This window comes from Periplaneta americana, chromosome 3 (genome assembly GCF_040183065.1).
Source record: "Periplaneta americana isolate PAMFEO1 chromosome 3, P.americana_PAMFEO1_priV1, whole genome shotgun sequence".
Classification (NCBI taxonomy): domain Eukaryota; kingdom Metazoa; phylum Arthropoda; class Insecta; order Blattodea; family Blattidae; genus Periplaneta; species Periplaneta americana.
In genome coordinates, this window is record NC_091119.1 from 115020226 (window position 1) to 115043665 (window position 23440).

The window sequence follows — 23440 nt, forward strand, 5'->3', positions numbered from 1 at the left end:
AGACCTGTTACTAAATCTACGTATTACTCTGTGAAGAGATTTATTAAATCTACATACTTAGACTTCAACAAACAAAATTTGATAACACAATCCCAAGGGGAAAAAATGGAACTCTCTGCATCAAAATCCACAGTTAATTCCCGATTTACCACGAAAATCGTCTGTAGCTGCATTTAGATTGGCAACAGGCCATGATTGTTTGGCCAAACACCTGCATAGAATTGGAATATATCAGTCCCCTAACTGCCCATTATGCAACTCAAACCAAGAAATGGATTCGGAACACCTCAAAATCTGTGCTTCAGTGGCTGACCATGATAATATCTTTGAAAAATATTGGAGTGCAAGAGGTCAAATGACTTTATTGTCAAACGCCTGGCATTAGAAAACAACAACAACTTTGTAAAGTTTTATCAGTGTTGCTCTATTACAGTTTTTGAAAGTTCTTTTTACTGTACTACATAGTGTTTGGAATTTGTTTAATTTATTTTGCACATCTCTATTGCCAGTATATGACACAATGTAACCAAGATATAAGTGAGGATCACGTAAGTTCAGTTCCCAAACAGCAAATATTTCCTTCTTGTCAGTGTTGCCAACTGTTACTAGATATCACCACATGTAGTAAAATCACGATCCTATGTACTGAATGACTTATTTACTCACCATACTTTACCTTTATGTTGGAAGGTTATTCTAAATAGTTTCAATAATAATTCGTAATATATTTTCGTAGGCGAACTATATGAGAAATGGAGGAAATGAATCGCATGAAAAGTGTATCGCTATGTTCTATCCTTTTATTCCTTTACATTATTATTAGTATTAGCATTAATAGGTTACTAGATGTAAATATACAACAAAGTATAGTATATAATATAATATTCAAGAATCAAATCTGTTCCAAAACCAATTAAATTATTGTCACTTCACTTCAAAGGTTCCAGCGTACATATACTGTACTTCCTAAAGGTAGATAAATTAATAACCAATTGACTTTTGGTTGGAATTCGAATGAACTTCTGATTATCTTTTGAAATTAGTAAGGAAATGGATAATACAAATAGGCTAAAACTGAAATAATAATAATAATAAATCAACTTACAAAAATAATTTTGGTCCTTAAAAGCCATAAGTAATTTCACTTCTAGATACCTTTTTAAAGATTTCATTTGTTTGTAAATTGCTTAGTAATGTTACACTTACACTTATTATTTCTGCAACTCCACGTCTGTCATTGAAAAAAATGTATGATACATAACTATGAAGTCTCTTTTTGGCTCTTGTGTCCTAAATTTAAATAAGAAAAAACAAATGATTCAAGAAATGTGAGCTGGTGAAAATTAAGTACTCAATTAATAAAATAATTACTACCAAAAGAGTATTTTATTAATTCTATACAAAAGATGGATTACACAGAACAGATGGCCAGAAATCATAGATTTATACACAACATACAGCATGAAATGATCATCCAAAAATGCTTTTTGTACACAATAACATCTTTCAAACGAAGTGAAATAGCCAATAAGTTCAATAAATATTACGCTAATAAGTAATAACTATAATTAATTATTATCTACAAGCTGCAAAAGGGAATAAAATAGTATATTGTTGAAATTAGGGGGTTATGGTTTATTACGTGTAATTTTAATTACTTTTTCTACATTTAATTATATTTTAATTTCTATTAGATTAGTTGGTGGTGTGGTTGTTAGTTTTATCTGTGTACGTCAGACTATTAAGGAAAAACTGAAAGAAATATTAAATCTACAATCTACTTTATATAACAATATTTAATCAAGAACTGAATATTACTATTAATTTAATAACATAAGACCCAAAACATCTCCAAGTCCAGACAATACACATGCTGATTTTCTTAAACATGTTGGCAAACAAGCAAACTCACTACTTTTATCTTGTAATCTCATCTAAAATAAAATATCTGTCTGGAGAAAATCTATCATAACATCAATTTTGAAAAGCAATTATTCAGCTAATATCTTTTCGAGTTATCGACAGATACCACTTAATAGTATGATAGCCAAAATTATGGAAGAGATGATTTCATAGATTGAATTGTTTCCTGGAATCTAGTAACTAACTTTCATCTTATTGAGTTGACTTTAGAGAATTACATTCAACAAATGGACAGATTTTAAATTTTAGTCAAGATATTAAAGATATTTTAAACAGAAAACAAAACACCTTAGCAATTTTAATTTATTTTCAAGGATCATATGGCTCTGTAGATATAAATCACTTAAGAAATTGCAAACTTAGGGTGTCCATGATAAAGTGTTACACTGGGTCAGTGACTTGATTATTTGATTCATTGTCACAAATATGTAAATAGAGAAAGATTCATCTGGGCTTCCCACATTGTTGTTTTCAGGAATACATTTTCCAATATTCATGTCGATGATCTAACTAAAGAAATAGATCTTATGATAATCTCATCATTTGCAGATAATATGGTTGTCTAGAACAAAAAATCACAGTCCACAAATACCCTTAATAAACTGAGCCAAAATCCCAACAGACTTTTTGACTCTACTTGGAGAACTCAAACTTGCTCAATTAAGGGAAACTTTACTAATAAAACACAATCCCAAGTTATTTGAAAATGAATAGTATATAAGTTAACTTTAACAGATGATGTTAAGAAATGTGATACTTCTCCAGACATTTTAAAAATCATTAGAAACGATAAATGATCTGGTCAGTGAGTGACTACATACAGTATTTTTTATAGATGGATCCTGTTTACCAAGCCATAGATGTAGTGGTGTTGTAGTACAATACCAGTATATTCCCTTTTACAGGGAATTATATTCAAACATTTGTTTGCCCCATTTTAACCGTGACAATGCTTTTTAGTTCTTTTAAACATTCTGGTTATTGTATTGTGTTTGTGTTTAGTGAAAAATGTTAGATAAGGGCACAAATAGCCGTAGTAGCTGACGCGCCCTTTTTAAACGCCACTAACTAACTAACTTCAGACACTGACAAATATTGATAGTGAAAATTTAGATACACTTTTAAGCTTACAAAATCTCCAGTATCAACTTCATAAATCTGAGAAGGCTGTCATACTATCAGATTCAAAATCAGATATTCTTGCTACAGTATTGGACGTAACAGCAAGAAATCTCAATATTTTACAGTGTTTTAAAATTTTAAGAAAAATGGTCGAATTACATCGACGACTGGTACTTCAGTGGATCCCTGAACTTTATGGAGTGGGAGGTAATGAGATAGCTGAAAGGTAGCAAAATTACTGTAAGGTTATCTATACCTGCATCTTACCACACTGTTAAAAGAATAACAAGATCAGAACATGACAATGTGGTAACAAAAATCGGAATGATTCTAAAGCAAATGAAAAAATTGCAATAGGCCATCTGGCATCCGCTCCACGATGGAGGAAAATTCTCAGAAGAAACCAACTAATCAGATCAAATGGGGGATCCAACCTACCCTCGAGTTCAGCTCTGAATTTGCAGGCCAACGAGTCTACCGACTAAGCTACATTGGTGGCTCTACTAAAAATATGAAGTACATGGCACTCAGATTATTAAATTGACAAACCTAAACAATTATTCATCAGTTAAGGTATAAAATATAATACATAGCAAGCAAGTTAATTCAATTTAAAATTATAAACAATTCAATCAGTAGAAATATACAGAAATTGATAATACATATCATGCAAATTACTTCAAATTACAAGCATAAACAATTTATCACTTGTGGTATACAGCCTACTATTTAATTAACAGCACATACAATTCATCAGTTAAGCTATAGGCCTACAGTCTACTATTCAATTTACAGCATATATAATTCATCAATTAAGCGAAACAAAAATATAGCACAATACATAGTAAAAATAATACACCTAATTTAATAACTGAACTTCTATGAAAATCTATAGTGGCAGTACTCATATTATCACAGGCCATGATTGTCTCAAATATTTACAAAGAACTGATATTTCAAAATCTCCCAGTGCCATTTCTGAAATCTCAATGAAGATATGGATCATTGTCTTAACTGTCCAACTTTACACAACTTTCAATCATCCAGTTAAATATTGGAGTGCATGATAACAAATGACATCAACTGCTGAACACTGGGTATCAATCAACCAACAACTTCATTACATTAAGGGGGGGGGGGAAAAAACTGAAAGAATTAATTGTATATAGACACAACACATAAGACAAGGCCGCTTCAGGACAGTAATTGGCAAGGCTCTGTTGTCTTAGGATTCTTATGTAGATTCAATTTCACCTGAAAGAAAAAATTAACATCTATAAGTATGCCTAATCATGAGAAATAAGAGAAACAGTTGCAGTAGTAGTAGTAGTAGTAGTAGTAGTAGTAGTAGTAGTAGTAATGATGATGATGATGATGATGATGATGATAATAATAATAATAATAATAGTAATAATAATAATAATAATAATAATAATGACTGTAAAGTATGGAAATTAATATTGCAATGTAATATCAAAAGGTGATTTCACACCATCAACTCTTATCATTTAGTACAACAAATCTATTATATTCAGTTGCAATCACCAGTAGCTGTTCTTTCCACCATTTTGTTGTTGGCTGATTTTCCATAAGCCTGCTATGATATGCAGCACTATCCATGACAATAACGCATTGCCCTAATGTTCTCAGGTCAACAACTGTGTTTGCACCCACTTCTCAACTACAGGGCCATTCATAGCACTATGGTAGTCCTGACTTTTCTTTCAATTGCATGAAAAAATTAAATCAGCACCTGCAATAAAAATTATACCTGGGCATATAATTACGTCACATGAATTCACAGCATCTAAATAAAGAAAATAAAACAGATTTATTCTTTTATTGCAATTACAGCACATAACATAACATGACATAAGATCCTCTTTGGTGAAAGACTTTCCCACGTTTTTATTTAGTCACCAATTTTTATATTTCTGTATCCTGATTTAAAAAATTACTCTTGCCAAATTTATGTAAAATATAAATCAATATAACTTACCGAGTATAAATCCACCTTTTGTTCCGGCATCTAATCTTCCACCCTCATTTGTTGGTCTACGAATAACACCATTCATGTCACTGGAAACTTCACCTGGTTTATTCCATGAATAAGTGGGTGATCCTACTTAAAAAAACAGAAAGAGAAAAGCAATTCACATTGAAACTCTAAGAGACACTAAAATTTTAAACACAGGAAAACCGTTGAAGAATTTTATAACTAACCTCTAGTTATAATACATTGCATAAATCAACACAATAATTCCTGTAACTTCCCTACCTTTATGTAACTTGTCATAAATAAATCTCCCAATTGCATCTTTCGTAAAATCATCAGCATCAGTCACTGGATGTTTATGTAGTCTATGTTTTCCTGGTGTCACAAGTGGGGTCCCCTTCTGTGAATTTGTTATCACTTTCCTAGCTATAGTAAAGCCAAGCTGCATTAACAAACAATAACATAACACTTCTAAAAATTGTTATATCATAAAATTCATGCATGATACTAACATTTAGAGCTATATGAATAGAAAATGATCAACATGTTAGGTTGGGTCTACGATAGGTTTAAGTAGGCTAATATTTAGGTAATTCTCCAGAAAAGCTACATCAAAGAAGGCATAATTTTATTTTATTTAATTGATTTCTGTGATATTTACATAGCGATGAACACGTGGTTTTAGTTCACAGCCACAAATACTTTCAGCACAAAAATCCTTTGACACTTACCTGTATATTCTAATGCACTGTTGCAGTCCCTCCCTCAAACTTGTTACTAATTACCAATACAGCATGCGAGAGATCCAGAACGAAGAGAAATGGTTAGTTTCCCAGTACATAGTGCGTCCTTGTCCTCACAAGTGTTATATCTTAACAAGTACTTTGGATGGGGTAGCTTTTCTGAAGAAACACCATATTTAATATTACTTAGACCAGTCATGAATAAATTATTCAGCCAGAGTCAACATTCCTATGCTTTATAGAGTATGTTATATAGTTATTATATAAAACTGAATTATTTTTAAGCACCATAACAGGCCAACATTCATGTAATATTTGCTGGAATATCAAGTTAATAATTACAATTTGACAATCAGATCACAATTTACATGCCACATCGGCCGAAGAAAATACATTTTCTTCGGCCGATGTGGCATGTAAATTGTGATCTGAACGGTTAATTTAATACCAAAAGAGAAAACTGGAAATTTACTTTCGTGCTGTTTGATTATTTGTTCGTCTAATTTGTAAATGTATTTAAGCTATCACCTACTGCAGTATTACAGTATCTTAAATGTATTTAGTTTGGCAATATGAAAATCACTGACTTGATTAAATATCTAGGCCTAACCTAAAAATTTGTTTTGTTTGACCACAATCATGAAATTATTAGTACAAACTCCTAAAACTGAATACCACTTTGAAATGTATGCTTAAGAATACTTACTCCTAATAATTTTGCTATTCTGGTTGTGATTGCTGTCTCCGTTAGCATAATTCCTTCTTCATTATCTTCTTTCTTCATCTCATTATACATGTGAACTACAGATTTCTGAAGCGTACTCTGAATGCCACACATTTTCTTCCTTGGAGGAGTCACTGCCACGCTATTCCCTTTTTTTGACATTAAAAATCTAAACACGAAAGAAATTCATTAAAATGTGAAATAATATTTCTATCGATTACCCACATGCATTATCACGCCCAAGTATATTATATTTATTCGTACTTATCTGACTATTCTTGAATTATAACCACAATGCAATACATAAAATAACTAGTATGTATTAATATTAGTACTAATATTAATTAATTATTAATAAGTTCGAATTTCACTATCTTCCAGTAACCGACTCAGAAACCTAGTACTATTAAATTTTCAGGAACGCCAGTACTGACGCTGCTTAAAACGAGTACGACAGTAACACCAACATAACAGTTACAAAAACACTACCAGTTGTATGTAGTATTTGTCAGTACCGAAATTCGAAACGAAGTTGGCAAAAGAAAATTCAACCTTCAAACTAGAAAATCACCATAATCCACTAGCATATGTAGTAATGGGGGAAAAATGGTTAGGTTTCACCCTTAGGGTATCAAGTTACCTGGTCTTCCCTATAGGGCCTCTTCTTTTTTTAATTTTTATAAATGACCTTGGCCCCATAATAAAAGGAATAGGTTATCCTATACTATTTGCAGATGACGCAAGTATCATAATTACAGACAATAACTTTGCCACATTCAAATATAAAACAGAAACAATTCTCCTTAAAATTTATGACTGGTTTACAACCAATAAACTAGCATTAAACATTAATAAAACTAACATAATTTAATCTCTGAAACATTGGACACAACTATCAACAATATACCTCTACTAGAAACATCAATAACCAAATTTCTTGGTTTGCATATTAATAATACAATAAATTGGAAAAATCATATCAAAGAAATAACCCCCAAACTTAGCTCAGCATGCTTCGCAATTAGGTCGTTACAACAATTTCTAAACAGCAGTATCTTAAAGACAATATATTTTGTCTATTTCCATTCCATTATGTCCTACGGAATAATATTTTGGGGAAATTCTGTAGATAGTAAAAATATATTCTTACTACAAAAAAGAGCCATTAGAATAATAGTTGGAGCAAAGGCTAGAGAATCATGTAGATTATTTTTAAAAAAATTAGAGATTCTAACCTTAACAAATCAATACATATACTCTACAATAAATTTCCTCTTATGTAATAAAGAAAATTTTCCAACTAACTCAGCCATACATAGTATAAATACCCGCAGAAGGAATGATTTTCATACGCCATCATCAAATTTATCATGCTTTCAAAGGGGAGTACGTTACATGGCGATAAAATTGTTCAATAGTCTTCCTGAAGACATTAAGAATCATAGCCAAAACCCTGCATTATTTAAGACAAAACTAAAAAATTACTTAATATCTCACACTTTCTATTCTGTAGATGAATTCTTGACATTTCACAGTACTGTGTAAATATTATAATACTGTTAAATGGTAAACATATTACATTGTATAAAATATTATTGTTATTAAGGTATTAATTCTGTACATATTTCATATTTGCATTTTATATGTATTGCATTTTATTGTTAAACGTAAGAATTGGACATGTTCTTTATTCTATGCTATAAAGCAAATGTAAGAATATTATGGAACAAATAAATCTATCTATCTCTCTATCTATCTATCTGTCTGTCTGTCTGTCTGTCTGTCTGTCTGTCTGTCTGTCTGTCTGTCTGTCTGTCTGTCTGTCTGTCTGTCTGTCTGTCTGTCTATCTATCTATCTATCTATCTATCTATTAAAATCACTTCGTTGCTGGATGGGTTTATAAACTCCATTATTGAGGAAATCATTTGAGATTCTGTTGCTAAAGCACACCATCATATTTATGAATTTAAAAAATAATGAAACATCAGTACCTACTGTATATTTGATTATTGTTTGAAATTATATTAATTATTCCCTGCAAAGATTGATTCAGTAGGCTGTGTTGTAAGGGAACTTACGCAGAAGCAAGCAGGTCCGTTGTTGTAAATTAACTTGCACAATAAATTGTTTTTCTTTTTAACAGCATTGGAAAAAGTACAATCTATACATCTTCTTAACAACATATCATTGCTTTCTCCTTCTTTTAGATCAAAGAAAACAATATTATGAATATGAGAGACGTTTGTGGATGAAAAGTAGTTAAATTACAACTTACTACAAAATAAGTATTATCAGAAATAGTACTTACCTTAATCCACTAAGTTATTAGTATAATAAATTGTGAGTCATTTCCCTTTGATTTGAATGTACCATGTTACGAAGAGTGAGTTAATAAATTATGGTTTATGTCCACAATTAGATATTTTTTCTGACTTCTTTAGGCAGAAACAAATTATTTTTCTAAAATTCAGCAGTTAAAAGTTGAGTTTCTACATCAAAATTATAAAGATATAACATCAGTGAATTTGCTGTTATTCTTTTTCAAGGCCCATTCATGTAAACGTTACAGTAATTGTAAGCAGTTGAGTTATCATTCACAATGGAAACTTGATGTTATCATAAAGCCATGACATATATTCGTAAGGAGATTACTGCAATCATGAAGAAGAATCACATGAAAGTGCAGGTCGAAGTGAAACTGAAAATGGGTGTTGATACAAACCGTGCAGTTTATGCTTCTTCAAACTACATTAGCATATGTATTAGGTATTTAGCCTAGTATGGTTATTTATAATGTTGCGAATATGATAAAATAAATGTATGCATTACATACCCTTGCATTTCATGTTAATGGCGATTGTATTATCTTTATTATGAATGATGTGTTTTGTCATACAGACAGCAATATGACTGGAAGAGGATTATTAATCTTTCGTCAAATAATGCCATTTTATTTTATTTGTTTCATTCAGCGGTATCCAATAGCACTCTTTTTTTTTTATATACACCCTCAGATAGTGTTTTTGTTTCAGTATAGTCACCGACATTACCACAAACAAAAAGCTTGGAGTTTGCAAGCTTCTGCTTTCACGTTTTCGTTTACTTCTAGTGTTAATGTTTACAGAAACCATTGTGAATGATTGCATTAAATAACCTGATCTCAAGGTTTGGCATTTACGTCCGTTTATTTTCCATTGTGAAGGGGCCTTTATGCATGTTAAATGAACACTCTTATGCTGCCAGGATAATTAGCTGAACTATAGTAGATGAATATTCAGTGTTCAAACATTTTAAGGAACTCAACTGGTATTTTATCTTCACTCTTTAAGAAGAAAACTTAAAATATTTCAGAATTTACAATGGAAATATATTAAACTTACAATACCTGGTCCAAATTGCAATACTTTTAATTTGTTAATTAATTATTTTTCAAATTTGAAGGTTTGCTCAGCAGTGCGAAGAACTAGCTCCTTCATTCTCAACTGCAGTGCTAATCATCGAAAGTCTAAGCAAACCTAAAGATGACCGAGAAAAATCAGTTCTTCTTTGGCTTATCGCCATGTTATTCATCATTATTTTCGTATTTAATGTACATTAGTTGTTAAATTAATTTTCTGTTGTTGTTACTTCTTGCAATATGATGCTTTTTGAAATTCTTTATTTATTGATCAATAAATTGGCTTTTATAATTCTTTGGTAATCATTATTATTATTATTATTATTATTATTATCATCATCATCATCATCTTCACCATTAACGTTTTCATCATTGTAAAATAATACAAAATGAATAAAAAAATTGGAAATTGTGTTGGCTGTAGAGTTCTGATTTCTCAGTACACTTATAATATTCTTGAGAATTTATTTCCAAAGTTAGATTTTTTTTTAACAATTGACGAATTGAAACATCTTGGTATTCTGATGGAACAGTAGTATTGGCCTGACATTCACTATGTAATTTTTGTGCAAAACATATGTCACTAGTTCCATCACAAAGTTTCAAGATACCGGAAATATGATACTTTTTTAAATTCTTTGTTTATTGTCAATAAATTGGCTTTTATAATTCTTTGATAATCATTATTATTATTATTATTATTATTATCATCATCATCATTATCATCATCATCATCATCTTCACCATTAACGTTTTCATCATTGTAAAATAATACAAAATGAATAAAAAAAATTGGAAATTGTGTTGGCGGTAGAGTTCTGATTTCTCAGTACACTTATAATATTCTTGAGAATTTATTTCCAAAGTTAGATTTTTTTAAACAATTGACGAATTGAAACGTCTTGGTATTCTGATGGAACAGTAGTATTGGCCTGAATTCACTATGTAATTTTTGTGCAAAACATGTGTTACTAGTCCCATCACAGAGTTTCAAGATACTGGAAAGAATGCCAATTTTGACGTAATTCAATGCATCTGTATTAATTGTGGTTCTCATAAATACATTCATTATGCCTCATGGTTTTCGAAGATCAACATGACACTGTTGAATGTGATTCCGATACTACTGGGAAAGGTGTCACAAGTCACCACTTGCTTATTGTTGGTTCATATTACCAGCAAGTGCTCCAATACCAATGTTCCACCTCCCCCACCAGCAATCAATGTTGTGGAACCCAACATGCAAAACTTATTGCTACCATGTGCTCTCTATAGATCAGTACTAGTTGTCTCATCAAGGACATTTCTTTCTTCCCTCAAGTATGATACCTAGTGATCAGTAATCACAGTTGTACCCAGAAGTACAAATTGCTTATTGATCGGACCAGGAGTTTTAGTGAACTGATCAGAAACAGTAACAAGATATGTATTGCTGCTTCCTCCTTTCTATTACCAAATGTACTTAGGCGATTTCAACGATCTTGCCCTCACCACCTATAGATACAGAAGTTGACTCAATGTAATCACAGATCGTATAGAGACATATCTGTCGTCAATCAGTCATATTTTTTCGAATCGAATCTGTGTTCCATCATGGTGGTTTTGGGTGTAATTCTATAGATGATGTGTGTTATTAGAAGTATATCCAATGGCCTCATGTTGATCTTTCAGAAACCATAAGCTGTAACAAACGGATTTCTGAGAACCACAAGATTTCAGATGAAACCTCTTGATACAGATCCATTGTACAAAGTCAGAATTATTGGCCTTCTTTTCCTCTTTCAAGTGTTTGCCACACTTGTGGCAAACAACCCAAGAGTGGAAAAGCCCAGAATCCTGATGCAAATAAAGACCTTTCTCATGACCTTTGAAGAGTCTGATGAAGAAATACAAATATCTTGACGGAACACTGTTAGCACCAAAAAATGATCTCCCATAACAGCACTGGGGAACAAGTAGAATCTCAGACAAAGAACTCTGGTAATTCCTAACAATATCAGAAAATCTAACCATTATTTAAATTTAAATGTACAGTAACTAGCATGTAGCATGTATGGCCAAATCCAGAAGTGCATATAGAATGTTAGTTGGGAGGCCAGAGGGGAAAAAGACTTTTGGGGTAGAGGAGACATAGATGGGAGGATAATATTAAAATGGATTTGAGGAAGGTGGGATATGATTGTAGAGACTGGATTAATCTTGCTCAGGGTAGGAACAGATGGCGGGCTTATGTGAGAGTGGCAATGAATCTCCGGGTTCACTAAAAGCATAAGTAAGTAACTAGCAATGCAAATATTTCAGGAAAATTTAAACTGAAATAATACTGATAGATCTAGATTCATTTTCCGGGCTGAGAGGCCATGGTCTATTGGTTGGTTTTATACCAGACGTTTCGTCTGCAACTGCGGCAGACATCTTCAATGGAGTGGTATCCGAGGTCGCAAGACTCTTCTTGGCGTACCTGAGGCATCTGATCCTGTGGCTGGTTGTGCGGGCATATTTATAGTGCGACTAGCTGGCCGAGGCCTGTTGTCGCTGCGGTCCACGCCACTTTGTTCGCTGCTCCCATTCTGGGTTCCGTCCTTTTGTTGTAGTGGCTTCTTATCTGTTCTGTTTAGGACCAGGTACCAACACTTGTTTAGCTTTACGCCTTCTTCCTTGCGATTAAAGTTGTTGTTATGTTTATATATTTCGATTGCTTCTCTATGTAGACGGGGGAAGAAGTGCGTCGTCGTGCTCAAGATGTGCACTTCTTCCCCCGTCTACATAGAGAAGCGATCGAAATATATAAACATAACAACAACTTTAATTGCAAGGAAGAAGGCGTAAAGCTAAACAAGTATTGGTACCCGGTCCTAAACAGAACAGATAAGAAGCCACTACAACAAAAGGACGGAACCCAGAACGGGAGCAGCAAACAAAGTGGCGTGGACCGCAGCGACAACAGGCCTCGGCCCGCTAGTCGCACTATAAATATGCCCACACAACCAGCCACAGGATCAGATGCCTCAGGTACGCCGAGAAGAGTCTTGCGACCTCGGATACCACTCCACTGAAGATGTTTGCCGCAGTTGCAGACGAAACGTCTGGTATAAAACCAACCAATAGACCACGGCCTCTCAGCCCGGAAAATGAATCTAGATCTATAGACTCCGGCCGTGAAAGCCTACACTGCATGAAATAATACTGTTGTCAAAGAATTGGGAAAATCATAAAAAGCACACAGAAAACTAAGTAACTTATTGTTATTATAATTAAACTGCTGTAAAACCCACAGAGAAGTAATTATAATGAAACAGATTCAAAAACATACATAGAACTATAAGTAATTGTAATGAAACTGATATATCTGTGTATGTGTGTGCGTGTGTTTTTTTCAACAACTTGAAGACTGGTTGGAACCTCATAAGAGACACCAAAAAGACATCACTCACGTGGCAACTAAGCCAGGAAATAATGAAGTAGGGTAGCCAGTTCCTTTCCCCCTCCTCCATTACATACATCTCTGATAAGACTAAACAGCATTTTGGAAGGCAGTCAGCTGCTACATGCACCGTAGCATTTCTGGTATGTGACGTCACAAACTTGTACAGTAGAACCAATCAGAATCAGTCTATAACAGGTACTTTCTGAGTTTGTTTGTTCACGTGTGAGTGTTTTAATACATTGAATAAGTAAAACTAACATTTACTATGTGTGTAAGGTAAGTAAATGGAAGAAGAGAGTGTAAAAAGATAAGTATTGCACAGGCAGGTGCAGGAAATACTGTTTAAGGTGTATAATTATTTTAAAAACGTTGACGAGCAGAACACTGTCGGCCATCTTGATGCTGGCTGCAACATTGCCAACGTGCAAGAAACAACTGCAGAAGCATGTGGTGTGGGATTGAGAACCATGCAAAGAATATTGTTAGTGAAGGAAAGAGGATTTGTTTGGTGTCATGCTTTCTATGGTCAACGAGTGAGATCATTATTGTCTTTAGAGAATTTAAATTCTCTCTTGTGCTATTTGTATTGCACGTGCGCGTGAAGTACGATGTGGCAATGTTGTACGCTGCCTTGCTTTCTCTATCTATCTCTCTCGATGCAAATGCTAGCAGAGTACCGCCTTCTGAATTGCCGTCGACTCTAGTACTATATTTCACCTGTCCTACAATGTATACAATCATATTGTTCTTCCTCTGACACATATCATCAAGTGAAATGTAATGCGTGATTTATTGATGTATCAGCCAGAGGTGGAAGCTGCTTAATAAACTGAAATTATTTAACTGAAACAAACGTTTTTGGCCACTGAACAAAGCAGAATGGTCTGCTCGATGCTGTGAATTCCGTTATTATGAATAGTTATTTAGCCCCCACACAGCGAATTAGTAATCAAGTGAAATCTATTTGTCTATTTGCAACTTTGCAATATGAAAGGACTACATCTATCTACTTCACTTTTAGAGAATTATTAGGTATTCAAAAGCTAAATAGAAAATTTACCTTTTCTGGCCTAGTTGCCTCATAAGTGGTGCCATGCTGGTATCACTTGTGAGGTTCAGATCTGTCTTCGGACAGTTGACTAAACCAATGGTATGCATATCCCCAGGTGTATACAAGTTTGTCTCAAAAGGTACGTATCCCACTGACTAGGTGTATAAAAATGCTGACATATTTATTTTATTGCGTGGTAATATTTGCAGTTTACATATTTTATTTTACAATATCAATTCTTGTTTTCAATAATATTTTACATAATTCATTAATATTATTATTTCTTCAGTAACTTATGTATAATAATAACAATAATAATAATAATAATAATAATAATAATAATAATAATAATAATAATAATAATCACATATTTTTGCATACAGAATCAGTCATAGTCTTGTTATTTCTTATATACTGTAATTGTAATGCAGTTCGGGGGTACGGAGATAAAAGAAATGTATTTTGGGAGTACACTAGCAAAAAAGATTGAATACCACTGGACTAAACAACAACAACAACAATCTCATAAGACCCTCGTAACCGAGGATGTTATAAGGTCCCTGGCAGCTTATGATCGCATATTATTTTATGGCATAGTATTCTTGGAAATTAATTGGAAAACAGAACAGCGTTAACCTTAGTTCCTTATTGCAAATAGTATAGAGTCAATGAAAAAAAGAAATTATATTTGAGTGACATTACTGTAGATGAACATGCTTGTTTGACTGGCTTACAATAATGATTTCACACAGCTATGCATAACACTAATGAGTGTAGATGCAGTGCTAGTTTGAATACAGTTGCTTAAAAATGTCATACTGTGTTGTGTTCGGTTGTAACCGGTCTACAAATTCCAAAATGTCGAAAGAAAAGGACGTTCGTTTACACACATTTCTTAGGCGGAAAAATCACTAGAAAGATATAGTGCATCCCTGAACATAAAGGGGTGGTGAAGGGAAACAGAGAAACCTCCCCCCATATCCTTCTTTGCTTACACCACCTTACAAACAAATGCACATTAAGACACTCTCCATCAGTAGTGGATTTTAGGCAGTCAACAAGAGCCGAAATCTATGATTAATAGTATCACCATGCAGTGGCACTTGATACATTAATTGTTTCAATATATATTAGGTACTTCACATCAGTAATAACACACATGTAGAAGATCTTTCCTTTATTTTATTAATTTCTGGCATAGTCACTTTCTTGAACATCCTTGGGGACTAATGAGCTGAGAATGTTACTAAGTTTTCCCGTATATGGTACATTGTTTTCCTATGTACTTAGGTCCTTATTCTGGGGTGATATTCTATGAAGAATTTTTTTTATTTTAAGAATTTGATTTAATACAATGTTACAAGAAGTGCTAATATTAAATTCATAATACTAAATACAAATATTTACACACAGAAAACTTAATCAATATTACAGAAGAAAGAGTTCATCCAAAGTGCTGGATTCGGAAAGAGTACCTAAAACGCTCATTTCGTTTTCGCGTTGAATAGCAATACTTAAGTGTTGATGCAAATAAGTAGTGTAACAGCGATCACCAGTAATGGAGATCACAATTTGGCTGATTTGAGATACCAAAACTTTAGCATCATGACTCCAAGGACCAAAGGTCTCCACAGCAAAGGGGATAAAGATATAATTGTCTAAAAGATGAGCATATTTATTGACTTTTTTCTTCACGGCTAATTCAGCAGCAGATGCTGCACATCTAGAGGTATTCGGCAAGTGAGATGGAGCTAAAATGTCAATGCAAGTGGAGTCCCAAATTAAAGATATTCCATTAATCTGCTTGGTTCATAAGTTGTCAGTGAAAGTCTGAAAAGCCAAACTAGATGAAAATCTGTCAGAGTTGAACAAGTATCACAAGGTCGAACAATTCTTCATGGATGATAAAATCAGAATCAACTCCCCTAATAAATATGATTAGTTGTGAAGTGTTGCTAACATCAGTGCTTTCATCTAATACAGACAAAAACCACAAGGTTTTTTATTTATATTTGTAATTGTTACAAATCTATTGTGAATTTTATTTCAACTCAACAATAGGATTTTATTCTTCCAACAATAATTCCTTTCTACAATTCACTTTAAACGCTCTCGTCAACAATTGGATTTTCACTCAACACAATATTCGTTATAGCACTCCACCGACAACAATGACAATTTACTTTGACTATTACGAACAACAATGAACTGTTAATCTTAACTAATATTTACAAAGCACTATTTACAAATCAGAACTATCAGTTCTCAGTTCCCAGTTCTTCTAGCTCAGTCACTCGAGTTCACAGTATCTCCAACCACAGACCTTCAGAGACAGTTCACTGTACTCGAACTCAGGTCCCTCCAACTGCGGTCCACTGCACTCGAACTCAGGCCCCTCCAACTGCGGTCCACTGCACTCGAACTCAGGCCTTCGGATGCTGACGCAGATGCGGACGCACACTCGAGTCGAACTCCGGCACACAAGTCTGGCTTGCTTGCTCTGGCTTACTCACTGACTGAATAACTGAAAACTCTATCTCGTTCCTTCGCGTCCGTAATTTATAACCACAGCGACGTAGCCTCGAAAGTTCCACGCGTCTCTAGAGATGGCACTCCAGAAAAAATCCAGAGCCCTCTCCTCTCTACCAGCACCAGATGCGCACGCACTCTCTCTCCACTCTCTCGCCGCGTAGGCCCTTTCCCCTTACTTCTCTCCACCGCGCGCCGTCCCCACGCGATCTGCTTTCTTGCGGGACGCTGGTCGTGAGTTCGAATCTCATGTCGCTGTCACATTGCTCCCTCCTTAGGACTGCTCGTCTCGGGCAGTCCCTTGGTAGGCTGCTAGTCGGTCCAACGTTTGGGGTCCTCCGGCTGCTCCCTCCTTATGGTGGCACCACCCCATCCTTGGCTTGGCTGGGCAGCGATACTCGTACTGCGTGGGCGCCGTCTTGCTTTTCCACTTGGCCCTCCAAGGAGAGCTCGCCGGCCACGGGTTGGTCTTCGGCGTCCATCAGGAACACTTCATCCCGACCAAGACGGAGTATACGGCGCCTGACGTCCACCATCACATCGAGTAACCGCATTGCGTCGAGTCCCAGGACGACGTCCTCGGTGATGTTGGCGACGAACACCCACATCTCCAGTTTCCTCTTCCCCAAGGTCAGGTCCTGGAAGACCTCTCTCTGGATGGGCAAGCTCTCGCCTGAAGCAGTCCGTAGCTCGTATTGGCGCAGCGGCGTCCTCCCAGGTAGGCCACGTACGACGTCTGGTCTGGCGATAGTGAGCATCGCCCCGGTGTCCACCAGTACTCTGCATGAACGGCCTCTTATCCGTCCTTCAGCAATCAGCCCATCGTCGCACCTTTTTGTCCAGCAACTCGCTCGTCTGCTCTTGACGACGCTCGAGATCGCGGATTTTGCCATCGAAATGGTCTACATCCTGTCTCAACTCGGCTACTGTCTTGTTTATAGTTGTAAAATTCTGGTTTAATTTATCCAAATCGGCCTTAAGTTCGTCTTTCACGATGGCAACAATTCCATCTACGTGGGCCGAAACGCTTTCAATTTGCGTAGTGACGTCATCTTTCACTCCGCTTATGTCGCCTTTCACTCCGCTTATGTCGCCTTTCACTCCGCTAATGTCGCCTTTCACTTCACTTATGTCACTTTTCACCTCAGTTCTCACTTCACTTATGTCGTTCTTAACCTCACTGATGTGCTTGTTCATGTCGTTCATGTCGTCTTTCATTTCTGCTTTCACTGCACTTAAGTCGTTTTTCAGTTCTGCGATGGCTTGCAGGATCAGCTGTAGGTTCTCCATTGTCGAAAATATCCCGATTCTGATACCAATGTGAATTTTATTTCAACTCAACAATAGGATTTTATTCTTCCAACAATAATTCCTTTCTACAATTCACTTTAAACGCTCTCGTCAACAATTGGATTTTCACTCAACACAATATTCGTTATAGCACTCCACCAACGACAATGACAATTTACTTGGACTATTACGAACAACAATGAACTGTTAATCTTAACTAATATTTACAAAGCACTATTTACAAATCAGAACTATCAGTTCTCAGTTCCCAGTTCTTCTAGCTCAGTCACTCGAGTTCACAGTATCTCGAACCACAGACATTCAGAGACAGTTCACTGTACTCGAACTCAGGTCCCTCCAACTGCGGTCCACTGCACTCGAACTCAGGCCCCTCCAACTGCGGTCCACTGCACTCGAACTCAGGCCTTCGGATGCTGACGCAGATGCGGACGCACACTCGAGTCGAACTCCGGCACACAAGTCTGGCTTGCTTGCTCTGGCTTACTCACTGACTGAATAACTGAAAACTCTATCTCGTTCCTTCGCGTCCGTAATTTATAACCACAGCGACGTAGCCTCGAAAGTTCCACGCGTCTCTAGAGATGGCACTCCAGAAAAAATCCAGAGCCCTCTCCTCTCTACCAGCACCAGATGCGCGCGCACTCTCTCTCCACTCTCTCGCCGCGTAGGCCCTTTCCCCTTACTTCTCTCCACCGCGCGCCGTCCCTGCGCGATCTGCTTTCTTGCGGGACGCTGGTCGTGAGTTCGAATCTCACGTCGCTGTCACACTATATAGAACAGGAGGGGTAACATTAGTAGCAAAAGAACTAGCTAGATATAGAATAGACTTTGTGGGAGTACAGAAGGTTAGGTTAGATGGGAATGGCATAACACAAATAGGAGATTACTTGTTGTATTTTGGGGAAGGAAACGATAATCACCAATTAGGAACATGATTTTTTTGTTCATAAAAGAATAAAAAGGATATTACTTTTTTGTATTTTGGGGAAGAAAACGATAATCACCAATTAGGAACAGGATTATTTGTTCATAAAAGAATAAAAAGAATAAAAAAAAGTAAAAAAAAGTAGAATTTATCAGTGATAGGTTATCGTATTTAGTACTTAAGGGTAGATGATGCGATATCATAGTTATAAATGCTCATGCCCCTACAGAAGAGAAAGATGACCATATAAAGGATAGCTTCTATGAGGAATTGGAACACACTTTTGATCAGTTACCTAGATATCAGATGAAAATTTTATTGGGAGATTTCAATGCTAAAGTAGGACGGGAAGATATTTTTAAACCGACTATTGGAAAAGAGAGCCTACACGTAACTAGTAATGATAATGGAGTTAGGTTAGTCAACTTTGCCACATAAAAAAATTTAATTGTCAAAAGTACAACATTCCCCCATAAGGATATACATAAATATACTTCAACTACTCCAGATGGATTGACACACAACCAAACTGATCACATCTTGATAGATAAAAGAAGACATGCTAGTGATGTAGACATTCGGACCTTCAGGGGGGGCAGACTGTATTTCTGAATATTATTTGGTAATTGGAGACTAAGAGAAAGACTATCAGTAGCCAAGCGAGTACAGCAACATGTTAATATTAGAATGTTCAATATTCTGAAATTAAAGGACGAGGAAACTAAGCAACATTATTAGGTCGAAATATCAAATAGGTTTGCCATATTCGCAAGTTCCGACGAAGTTGAGGAAGAGGTCGATGTTAATAGTATGTGGGAAAATATCCAAGATAATATCAAAATTGTAGGTGAGCAGAGCATAGGTTATTATGAAACTAAGCAAAAGAAACCGTGGTTTGATGAAAATTGTTGCATGGTAGTAGAAAGAAGGAAACATGCAAAATTGAAATTCTTGCAGGATACATTTGAGGTGAATAGAGATAATTATTTCAATAAAAGACTGGAAGCAAATCGTACATTTAGGCATAAAAATAGAGGTTACTTGAAGGAAAAACTGAATGAGGTAGAAAAAAAAAGTAAAAATAAAAACATTAGAGATTTATATAAGGGCATAAAGGAATTTAAGAGTGAATATCAGGCAAGGGCAAACGTGATCAAGAATGAGAATGGTGACTTGCTTGCAGACTCTCATTCAGTACTGAACAGATGAAAAAACTATTTTGGGCAACTACTAAATATACATAGGCCGAATAGAAATGATCGGGACGAAATTGAAATACAAACTGCTAAGCCATTTATATCCAAACCCACACTTTCTGAAGTCGAAATTGCGATATAAAATCTGAAAAATTATAATCTCTAGGTATCAATCAAATTCCAGCAGAATTAATACAAGAGGGTGGAAGCACATTATCTAACGAAATTTATAAGCTTGACTTACTATTTGGGAAAAGGAAATTGTACCAGAACAATGGAAGGAGTCCATAATCTTATCTATCTTTAAGAAGGGGGACAAGACTAACTGTAGTAACTTTCGAGGAATATCACTTTTGTTGACGTCGTACAAAATGTTGTCCAATATTCTTTTGAGAAGATTAACTCCATATGTAGATGAAATTATTGGGGATCGTCAGTGTGGTTTTAGGCTTAATAGATCAACTATTGATCAGATATTTTGTATTCGACAGATAATGGAGAAAAAATGGAAGTATAAGGGTACAGTGCATCAGTTATGCATAGATTTCCAAAAGGCATATGACTCAGTTAAGAGAGAAGTTTTATATAATGCTCTTATTGAATTTGGTATTCCCAAGAAACTAGTTCAATTAATTAAAATGTGTCTCAGTGAAACGTACAGCAGAGTACGTATAGGTCAGCTTTCCAATTCACTGTGGGCTAAAGCAAGGAGATGCACTATCACCTTTACTTTTTAACTTTGCTCTAGAGTATGCCATTAGGAAAGTTCAGGATAACACAGAGGGTTGGAATTGAACGGGTTACATCAGCTGTTTGTCTATGCGGATGACGGAAATATGTTAGGAGAAAATCCACAAATGATTAGGGAAAATACGGGAATTTTACTTCAAGCAAGTAAAGAGATAGGTTTGGAAATAAATCCCGAAAAGACATAGTATATGATTATGTCTCGTGACGAGAATATTGTACGAAATGTAAATATAAAAATTGGAAATTATTTATCCTTTGAAGAGGTGGAAAAGTTCAAATACCTGGGAACAACAGTAACAAATATAAATAATAGTTGGGAGGAAATTAAACACAGAATAAATATGGGAAATGCCTGTTATTATTCGGTTGAGAAGCTTTTATCACCAGTCTGCTCTCAAAAATGTGAAAGAATTTATAAAACAGTTATATTATCGTTTGTTCTGTATGGTTGTGAAACTTGGACTCTCACTTTGAGAGAGGAACATAGGTTATGGGTGTGTGAGATTAAAGTACTTAGGACAATATTTGGGGCTAAGAGGGATGAAGTTACAGGAGAATGGAGAAAGTTACACAACACAGAACTGCACGCATTGTATTCATCTGACAATTAGGAACATTAAATCCAGACATTTGAGATGGGCAGGGCATGTAGAACATATGGGCAAATCCAGAAATGCATATAGAGTGTTAGTTGGGAGGCCGGAGGGAAAAAGACCTTTGGGGAGACCGAGATGTAGATGGGAGGATAATATTAAAATGGATTTTAGGGAGGTGGGATATGATGATAGAGACTGGATTAATCTTGCTCAGGATAGGGACCAATGGCGGGCTTATGTGAGGGCTGCAGTGAACCTCCGGGTTCCTTAAAATTCAGTAAGTAAATAAGTATTTGTAATTGACTTTCATTATCAGACTCCATTTCTTCTATTGTAGTTGTCGTATGTCGAACACAACTTAAAAATTTAAGTAAACTGTTTTTCAGGGCATAGTTTGTCGACTGCTACAATGGGGCATTTTTTAAACAAACTCACTGCTCACACTAGGGCTTCATATTTATTAGGATCTGTTGCAAAATTTGATAACTAACTCGTACAATGTTTTCAATATTTATGTCGGGAAACTTATGTTTAAACTCTTCTATCTTTGTTATTCATGTCTTTCCTGAAGAAAATCATGATGATAATTATTATTGTAATATAGTCATACAGGCAGCCTAAAAAGTCTCTTAAATTTAAATTTGTTACAGGTTTAGTTATACATTTCTATATCACATATCTGACACAATGATGTCCTTACTGAATGCAAAAATTATTCTAATTCTTATGCCTTGTGGAAATTGTAGTGTGATCAACATTCAATGATGAGCCTGCTTTATACAATCCGTCATTGAGCAATGATTACCTTATTGTCTACTCATATCTGACCAAAACATTACTGCCTCAACCAGGAAGGTGAAATGGGGAGTTAAAGGATAGTTGGCAGTGACTCAATTGAGATATTAGTGTCCATGGCTGATATAGTGATTGGTTAAGAAAAATTAACCACGTGAAGTACAGAGTGTCTGTTCTGAATACTTAAGAGACAATGATTATGAACTTTTCTCTAGATTGAAATTCGAACTTCTTAAAGAGGAAAAGATCTTAAAAAGACTGCAGTACCAGAATTAAATTTGACACGTGCAGAAGTGGCTTCGAAGTTGAAGTCAAGACGCAAATCTTCCTATATTAGGAAAAACTTGTGGCTGAAGCAATTGACTATCACAGTGGTAGCTGTAATAAGACATTTGAACAATTATCTCCTCTTGAAGGGAAGCTGAAATTAATGAAAACGAGCCTAAAATGAGTGAAGGTGAGAACCATGTAATAGAAATTCATTGTGAAATGGGGATAGAGTGTTACAGGTTCTGCATAAATAATCCTAATAATTGTGATAGTGTTTCTAGTATAGCCAGACAAACATTTCAGGGTGCACAGAAACAAAATGTTCCTATCGATCAGATTAGAGTGGGGATTAAGTCATGTAGAACAATGACATCATACGCGACTTGACAATGGAAGTGCTTTATTTTGAATGTTGCCTGGCTGTGCTATACTACTGTTATGTTTGAATCAGGTGATTACAGTGATATAAGCCCAAACTACAGATGACAATATAGATAAAGAAACAGATGATCCACCTGTTGTGTGGAAATAATACATTGGATATTATGTAGCATGCCCCCTTGTTCTGTTGTGTAGATGTTTCACTTGTGGAAAACTACCTATCCGTGCAACAAATATTACAGAGATAAATCGATCGTGTAGAGAGGTGAGTATCCCAGTTGATCATGTCTTCTGTTTGCAGAC

General features: G+C 35.3%; 2 protein-coding genes across 5 annotated transcripts in view; one reads left to right on the top strand and one right to left on the bottom strand.

Moving 5' to 3' along the window:
* Positions 1-23440, top strand: part of LOC138696399 (putative leucine-rich repeat-containing protein DDB_G0290503) — a 260919-nt gene that overhangs the window by 197485 nt on the left and 39994 nt on the right. The gene's annotated exons all lie outside the window — the stretch shown is intronic.
* Positions 3421-7588, bottom strand: LOC138696397 (uncharacterized). 2 transcript variants are annotated; one of them, XM_069821307.1, is made up of 5 exons: positions 6491-7588; positions 5324-5483; positions 5045-5167; positions 4591-4798; positions 3421-4299 (listed from the first exon to the last, which is right to left on the bottom strand). In XM_069821307.1, the coding sequence occupies exons 1-4, from the start codon at positions 6668-6670 to the stop codon at positions 4770-4772; spliced, it is 492 nt and encodes a 163-aa protein (XP_069677408.1). In that variant the 5' UTR covers positions 6671-7588; the 3' UTR covers positions 3421-4299; positions 4591-4769. The 2 variants fall into 2 exon arrangements, with proteins under 2 accessions (XP_069677408.1, XP_069677407.1); XM_069821306.1 differs by having other exon boundaries at positions 5045-5170.